This window comes from Syngnathus floridae, chromosome 3 (assembly GCF_059516105.1).
Source record: "Syngnathus floridae isolate MCC-2025c chromosome 3, RoL_Sflo_1.0, whole genome shotgun sequence".
Taxonomy (NCBI): domain Eukaryota; kingdom Metazoa; phylum Chordata; class Actinopteri; order Syngnathiformes; family Syngnathidae; genus Syngnathus; species Syngnathus floridae.
In genome coordinates this window covers 10,158,981-10,167,860 of record NC_142415.1, presented here as the reverse complement: position 1 = coordinate 10,167,860, position 8,880 = coordinate 10,158,981, and the positions used below count along the sequence as shown (strand labels likewise).

Sequence of the window (8,880 nt, the reverse complement as noted above, 5' to 3'; positions counted from 1 at the left end):
CTTTGTAGGGTCGGCGTGTCGCTTTGAACGAATGGTGTTCTCACGGTGTGAAGGGTGTGTGCGGGTAGACGGACTTGTGCACACAGTTCAAAAGGGCATGTGTGAAAGTGGAACAAAAGGATGTAATGAGGGATTTAGGCTGTCAAAATGAAGCTCCCGGTGAAAAGGTGCAAAGCCATGTTTGATGATGATGATGATGAATGTTTCTTAGTGCACCGTGGCTGACTGACCTCTGAGAGGGATCACGACTAAATCGCTTTACTATCATTTAGAACCAATTTTAACTTCATGACACTAGATTCAAGCTGAGGTGAGAGACATACTCACAATCGCCTTAAATAGAAATAGAGATACTTGTGTAAAAGAAAAAGACCCTAAAAAAGTGCATAAGACTCACATAACCCTACTACGATCCTATATTTTAATGATGGTCATCTATTTTTTTACATGTATTAGTTGATGTAAAAGGTTTGAGAACTGCACCTGCAATCCTGATCAGCCATTGTTTGGAAATACAAGTGACACTGAAGGCAGACGCACCTTCCTACATAGCCTCCGATTCAATTTAATTTGGGGGCTGCTGTCAACAGGCCCGGGTGAAGGATGTCACCCTGCTCTGGACATTCAAATGACTTTGTAATGAAAAAAGCAAGCCAACGAGGCTTTGGGGAGGAAGACATTGCGAGGTGCACTAGATTCTTTGGAGCAAATTACCAGTGTTTGAGCAGCAGGGAGGTAATCTGCTGATAGGGGGCAGAGGGCGGGAGATGGGAGGCCTCAATGGCAAAAAGGCGTGGAGGGGGAAGGGGCTGACCTGCGCCAAGCTTCAATTTTCTGGAGGTCAACTCCACTCATGACTTGTGACGGATAGAAGAAACATAGAACCTCAGAACAATTGACTTCAATGGCGTTCATCTTCCACACTCACATTGTATGTTAAGGGTCAATGTTTACCTAGGTCAATATGAAATGAAGAAAAGCAGATTTTCTTTTTAAAATCCACTATTAGGCGGTTACTTATACATACTGCACAGTGGACATGCATTGCAAACAATATGTGCATGCTCTCTTGTGACTTTGACAGATGACATTTTGGAAATTTATAGTTTACTGCAAAATCTGACTATTTCCGCTTTTTATTTGTACAATCGTCTTTCTTTTTCTGTCAAATGCCAAGCAGGAGATATGACAGTTAATAGCAAATACTTACAAAATTAATTTTTAACAGATGTTCCTCCTCCTTAATGTTTTTCCGTTGAAAATGACATTAGTTCACATTAAGTATAGGGCTAATTAACTTATAGCCTATTGCGTCAAGTTATTATGCTTTTATATGGTTTGTGTGCAATTCAAGGTCATAAACTTTAATGGCATCTTTGATGGCCGTGAGAATGAAGCAAGCTGTTCATATACATGATTTAAATACTGCAGATGGTGTACTTTCTTCGCTGCATCCTCCAATCAGCATTATTTTGAGGTTAGAATAATTACGTCACCATGAGTTAATTTGATAAGTACTGCCTGTGTTAATATAAAAATCACTTTTTTATTACATTTTGCTTCAATTGCTTAGGGGGTTAGGAAGATCGATAAATGACGGATGGCTGGATATTTATTTATTTAATATTTATTTGTTTATTTATTATTTGTGTATTTATTTATTATCCCTTCATTCATGTGTCTTTAAAATGCAAACTTCTGGCAAAAGCGCAAAAAAAAAATTCCTCACACGTCCTGAATTTTGTGACTATTTTCAAGTTTGATTGAGAAGAGGATGGAGAACATGACAAGAAAAGCACAGGAAATTATAATAAGTGTTGGTTATTTTAGTGCAGAATAGTATCGCGTCAGTGTCGTTCAAAACTAAGCGTTATTTTATTAAAGGCCGTTATTGCCTATAATAAATTTGCGGTCAGTTAGTGCGCAATCTAAGGGTGGAGATTCAGCGCAAATTATATACAGGGCGCAACAATCGACTAATCTTCTAATGTAGCCCTCCAAGCTTTGATGCAGTTGAAGGTGTTTGCAGGCGGACATTACCTCACTCGCAAAGCTTTGCAGAGGGGGGGGGGGAGAGAAACGAGCGGGTAATTAGCTGATTAGAGGCCCGTCAGAGCCAATCCCGGCCGGCCTCCACCTTGGCCTGCAGGGGCGGGTGGACGGATTGACGGATGAATGGGGAGAGGGTGGGAGTGTGTGCACTGTGGAGTTTAGGTTGAAGACAGCCACTATCCCAGTCGGCACACCTAATCAGATCAATCTGCACGAGCATAGAGGGCAAAATCATCTTCAAACAGGAGTTAGGGCAACGTGACCTATGCGTGCGTCAAATTGCATTAAAAGTCCAGTGGGTGAGTACGCTGCTCAGGTGTGCACCCTCTAAACTTGTTGGCTTCTTTCCATTCCAACTCGTCATGGAAAAATCGAAAAACTTCCGCATCGACGCCCTCCTCGCGGACGAGCCCAACCGGGCCATCCGAGACGTGTCCCCGGGCTTGAGTTGCGATAGTCCGGCGGGCAGCCCCGTGTCCTGCCGCCGCGGGGACACGCCGTCCCCTCGGGCCGCTGCGCAGCTCCACACGTCAGGAATTCTATCAAAAGCGAGTGTTCTCAATCTTACGCACCCGGGACTGGCTTCTATGCCCCAGGCTGCCATCCCGGGCATGTACCCAGCACCCATGTACCCGTTGTCGGCGCTGGGTAGCCAGCATCCTGCCTTCGCCTACACCGGTTTTACGCAGCTGACTCACGCCTACCCGGAGCACCTGAAGGCAGCGGCGGCCATGGCGGGCTCGATGCCTCTGGAGCACTGGATCCGGGCAGGGATTATGATGCCAAGACTGCCAGATTACAGCGGTGAGTAGTTTTTCTGTTTTCCCTTGTTGTTGTTTTTTCCCCGGTGCACTTTTTAGGAGGGGGGGAATTGCTTCAATATCCATTACCCGAGTGTTGAAAATGTCAAAAATCAATAGCATAATGCACTGCTTCACCAACATTAAAATACAATACAGCAGAGAGTAGGTCAATATGTCTAACTTCATAAAAAAGGGACATAAATATTTATTTAACATCATTTATAGGCCACGGTATCGCATGCTACTTGATAAGAAAAAAATATGTACTTAAATAATAAATTAAAATGCATTTTACATAGAAGTTCAGATATACTGGGTTAAAAATTGGACCGACCCAGGAAGTTGGGTCAGTTTGACCCAATTTTGGGTTTTGCAAAGAACATTCCAATTATTGGGTTGTTTTGTACAAAACAAAAATTGTTTTGGGCAAAACAATCCAGGATGTGTCAAATTATATATTATGTATGTTATACAATTATATTTAACTTGAGAGTTGTAAACAACTGAATTTAACAAATTTACTACCCTCCTCTGGATTAATGAGAACTTTAACAGTTTAAATATTTCATTTACTGATGGAAGGAAAATCAGATTTTATCATATATAAAAGAAATATTTATTGCCATTTAAATTTCCACTTACTGTTTTAGTTTTAAGATTAGCATTAGGCCATAGGTTAAACGGGATTCAATGCCAAACGAAAAGAGTGCTTCACAATAATTGAAAAACATGCGATGTTGTTGTTGTCGTTATAGCAATCTTGATATTATTGTTATATTTAACATACATAAAGAAATTAAATTTTTATTGTCTAATGAAAGATTTTTTTTCATGCAGGAAAATTAACAAGCACATAAAGTTTGTGTCTGACTGGTCAAATTCAGACAAAAGCATTCAATTCCCACAAACTTGTCTTTACAATATGCATATTGCATAAGACAATATGGTGTTATCAATATTTTTTTGATAGAATGCGCAGCACTACTTCAAACTTCATGAGGTCATTAGGTTAATTAGCGACATTGGTAAACTTTGCTTCTCACTCCTCTCAAAAATGTAATAAAAGGTCATTTTTTGGATTACAAATGGAATGAAATCCCAGTGGTGGAAACCCTCAAATTTGCAATTTCACATGGGCTTTTAATTTACTTAAGTCACTTAAACACTGTCTTTTCATTTGTCTTCTGATGACGCAGCATTAGAAGCAAGTGAAGGTTGAATCTTCAGCATGGTCACGTGCTCATGGAACCCACAATGTATGGATGGGCCACCTCTAAACCTTTTGAGCCATGCCACCCGACAATGACCAATTGTTAATTGTGCTTTTTAAGTATCAGTAGCAGCATTATGTCTGCGTAGTTTATTCTTCCTAATTGTATTCTTAATCTGCTTCTCAGAAACCACATGCAAGAAATGTGTATTTCCCCCATCATGACCTAATTTTTGCTTACTCAGCAACGTGAGCAACACCATGGCAACATGATGGTATAAATCAGGCCAAAACTAGCTGGTGTTTTATTTTTGTACTTAAGTACAAGCAAGTCTGTGCTTTTCTACCTTTCTATCAGTGTTACCAATCTATCCATATGTTCCCCATTTTACTAGAGTGAATCTCATATTTTCCTTTTGCCCCTTCTGTCTCCATAAAGCAGAAACCCATGAAAAATGTCTCCGTGTGACAAAGAAACTTATAAACAAACACCTCAAACGTTTTGTAGTTCATCAATAAAATCCCAAAGCCGTCATTGAATTTTCATTAAGTTAATGGCACACTTGTGATTTTATGGCCTGTGCGTCGGCTTCTACTTCTGCTATTGCCCGTCAACAATAAACTGGAGGAAAGCCTTACAGTTAATGACGGCTGCAGAGTGCTGCCATATGTGTGTGCTCCCACCTGCAAAGATGATATTGAACTTACTGCGTCCTTCATGTCAGCACTTGGCCCAAGATTTCACACAAAAACTTGGCTGATCAATTAAGTGGAATTGTACTATAACATTGTGAGAAATGAAGAGACAATTGAGTTCATGGGCAGTGGTGTCCAAACTGTGGCACAGTGGCAATTTGCGGCCCACAGTACGTTTTAGCAACCCATGACATATACTGACATATATATATATATTATTATATATTACTATATATTTTATATATAAAGTGGGGGCGATGTGATAGTTATTGTCCATGGCTGCCGCAGCCCAAACTCGATGCTACTTATGATAACAAAAAAAAAGTTATTTTGAGCAGTGATTCTCAAAGTGTGGAACGCGCACTCCTTCTAGTGGAACGTGATAGAATTGATACCCAAGTATAGTTCAGTTGTACTTAACGTTTCAGTCCAGACCTATTTGTATATAAACACATGTTTAGGATTAATATTTATTCTCATTGTATGTTAAATATGTTTTGATTGTGCATTTATTTTCCTATTCTGTGTTTAAGACCAGTGTTAATGTCCAGCCTATTCAGAATGTTAGAATGATTTACAATATGAAATGTATTTTTTATGAATGAAACCTATGTCTCTTGTTTTTGATGACTATACCCTCACAATGCTACTGTATTTTAATGTTGGTCATGATGCTGATACGAGTAGAGCTAGATATTTTGTTAGTTGGTGCACATGTCAGCCTACTACAGATTTCCCTTATATTGGTTCTGAATGCAACAGCGATCTCCCCCATATACTGCAGGGCTGTGGGCCACCCTCAAATTCAGATTTTTTTTCAAGATTTTGCCTTATCATCTTTAACAGAAAACTATGAAATAGCAGTTTCCCTAAAACTATAATGTTTATAAAAATGTATATCCACAGTAATTACTCGATGGATTGATTTTTAGGGCGTAGAGGAGAAAATCAAATTGCCCTTGCATCCTTTAATCTTTCTGTATTTTTTCTGTATTGGAGGAAACATTGTGGACATCCCTATGAATGAATTCTGAATTAAAAAATATATAACATGCGCAAATTATGACTATTATGACTCGTGGGTCATTGTCACCTCACCGGAGTGAATGTGTGTTCCTTCAGCAGGTCCCCAGTCTGGTCTTTTGGGAAAGTGCCGAAGGCCTCGCACGGCCTTCACTAGTCAGCAGCTGCTGGAGTTGGAGAACCAGTTCAAACTCAACAAGTACCTGTCCAGACCAAAACGCTTCGAAGTGGCCACCTCTCTAATGCTGACAGAAACGCAGGTAATACACAAACTATTTTATTGTGTGGCTGCTAGTCAACATCAATATGTCTTATTATCATTATAACTTTAAACTATTCAGCTCATTCAGGAAATCTTGGCAACTATTGCTGTTATCAAGGTTTGAGAAGTTTCACTGCAAAATTTGCACATGAAGACATTTCTACATAATTTCCTCCTTCCTCTCCATCGCTTGACTTATTCACACCATTTCAAACCTTATTTTCTGCATTTCATCATTTCAGTTAATTCCACAGGGATTTTAGCTTAGCATCATTTTTTCACCATGCATGCACAATTTTTACAGATATTGGAGAAGTCTAGTTTTAATTTATGATACTGATTATAAACCTTCAAGGGAAAGAAAATGTCATTTACTTGAGCCAGAATTATGTGTTCATGCACAAACTGTGCAATATTTGAGCTGAACTTTTATTATCTCTGGGAATGTTGCTCAGGTCAAGATCTGGTTCCAAAACCGGAGAATGAAGTGGAAGCGGAGTCGGAAGGCCAAGGAGCAGGCCGGTGCTTCCGTCCAGTCAGAAAGCGGTGGAAAAACATCCCGCAACAAACCCGGTGAGAAAAGGCCTCAGCATGGAAATCCAGAAGACGGCGCTGTGGATCTACTTTTAGAAGATGGCGATGAGGAAGAGGAGGAAGACGAAGAGGAGGAGGAAGAGGATGAAGAGGAAGGTTTTTCGGTGGTTATGGGGAACCGAGTCGGGATGCCGAGATCCATGGACTTCTTGCAGCGCAGCGCCGATGTGGGCTTCAACCCCCACAGCCCTTTCACTGAAGACCAACTGGAGGGAGTGCAAACAGGAGGAGGAGAACGGAAAATGGTGGCGGGACTGTGAGAAGTGTTTGATCCCTGGGACAGTCACTTGAAGGTAACGTCCACAATTGTGAACAACCAGAACATTTGTCGTTAACGTCTACTATTTATTTTCCATCCCCACATGTCAAACTCGGGCTCAGAATATCCTCTTAATGATTGTCTGTATAACAAAATATGAGCCCCAGATCTTTTCACGCTATCTTACTAGCCAATCATATTAATGAATGGATGACAAATCCTTAAAAAATGTTTCAGAGAAAAGGGAAAATGTAATTTATTTTCACTGTCCCCATGATTGCCCTGTGACCTTTCGAAAACAAATCAGGTGCATGGAACTTTTGAAAGTGTGGACACAGACAGTTCCACCTCTCTATCATCCCACTTGGTTCATAGAAATATCTGCATATGTACGTACATAGTATGTATATGGTACTCAACATATCATCATTACTGCCACACTTTCAAATCATCTTGTCTCCTCCAGCCACCTTCTTAACCCACGGCCAGGACCATGCAGCTATTGTAAGCTAACAAGTGATGCATAAAAGTGGCCACAAAGATACTGCAAGACTGACTGTCCGACAGTGATGCAACTCCCACACCACACACACAGATGCATCTTATCATTCTCAATGTGATGTTACACTTTAATCTGTTTCCTTCTAAAGCGTTTTCCCATTTTTGTGTGGAAATGGATTTAATTTATTCAATTTGTTATATACGTATAAAATAGAATCATAACGTATTTATCTGACCCTTGTTTGTGGTTATACCAATATTTAAAAAAAGAACTTGTTTGACGTGTTGATAATATCACTTGACTTGACTGAGCCATTGTCAAGGGGACAGAAATGTGATTGGACTTCAATTATGTATGGTCGTTTACTTTTAATGAACTCTGTAAATTGCTTCCTATCCTTTCTGTGGCCATTATGTGTTCATCAAAAGATCTGCATTACAGCTCATTTTGATGTTGTACAAAATAGAATCTACTGAGTGGCGATACTTTAGCTCCGTATGCATGTTTGTATTGTGTAAGCAGGTCAATTGGGTTCTTTGAAGTCCAGCATTTGTGAGAAAACTCAGGAAATAAAGTTGATCAGTTGATCACATTTCAATTGAACATTTCTTCAATGTAGATAGTCTTTTATTTGGTTTTAGTTAAGATGATGACGATGCTGCAATTCACTTTGTCTCCCAATATGTCACAAAAGTCGCTGTCCGTTCTTCTACAATTATGCAATTTGGCTATATAGAGAGGCCCCATAGATTATTATATCTACGTAAAAACCCTCGCAATAAAAACTAATATAAAATGGAATGGCATAAATCACGTGTTTGAATTTATTTCCATATATGGTGATGATAGACGGTTACTAATTCAGTCTTTAATTTTTTCAAAAGCTCTTGGATGGCTCTTAATCGCTGGGGTTTACTGGTAGCCACATAATTAAGTTAATGAAGAAGAATGATGTCACAGGGGTCCTACCAGAAGAAAAACACAAGTAGAAGTGCAAGGCAGCGACTTTTCATTGACCCTGGATGGATGGACGGACGGAGAGGGGGCGATGGCTTGCTCGACAAGTTTTAATACAATCCAAACTCTCCTTTCTTGCTGATTCGCATCACGCATTCTCTCGTTTCTGACTAAAAATGCTGTCGACACTCTTTGCTTTGGACCCATAATGCACAGTTTGTCTATAAAATGTGTCTTTTGAATCACTCACTATATTCACAACCTCCCATCTTCCCTTTGTTAGATGAATAAATCAGAAAAAAAAACATATTTCACGCAGTTGAATCAATCAGCGAAATGTGGAGCTCATTACGTGAATATGAACAGCTTGTGTGATCTCTTAAGGTAATCATACGTTTCCAGGGGCCTTGTCACTTAACTAATGGACAGCAGGCGCTGGGTGACGGAGAAGCCCAATAAATTCACATCAGCACTTCTTAAAATGCATGGGAAAAAAAAAACCTACCGCTTTTTGCCTGTAAA

The 8,880-nt window shown here is 39.9% G+C and overlaps 1 protein-coding gene across 3 annotated transcripts; it reads left to right on the top strand.

The window, feature by feature from the left end:
* Window positions 1-2,113: 2,113 nt before the first annotated feature.
* Window positions 2,114-7,999, top strand: mnx2b (motor neuron and pancreas homeobox 2b). 3 transcript variants are annotated; one of them, XM_088372069.1, is made up of 4 exons: window positions 2,114-2,856; window positions 5,884-6,044; window positions 6,502-6,933; window positions 7,366-7,999. In XM_088372069.1, exons 1-3 carry the CDS (start codon window positions 2,415-2,417, stop codon window positions 6,898-6,900), a joined length of 1,002 nt encoding a protein of 333 aa, XP_088228195.1. In that variant the 5' UTR covers window positions 2,114-2,414; the 3' UTR covers window positions 6,901-6,933; window positions 7,366-7,999. The 3 variants fall into 3 exon arrangements, with proteins under 3 accessions (XP_088228195.1, XP_088228196.1, XP_088228193.1); XM_088372070.1 differs by having other exon boundaries at window positions 2,115-2,856; window positions 5,887-6,044; window positions 6,502-7,999; XM_088372067.1 differs by having other exon boundaries at window positions 2,115-2,856; window positions 6,502-7,999.
* Window positions 8,000-8,880: the final 881 nt, after the last annotated feature.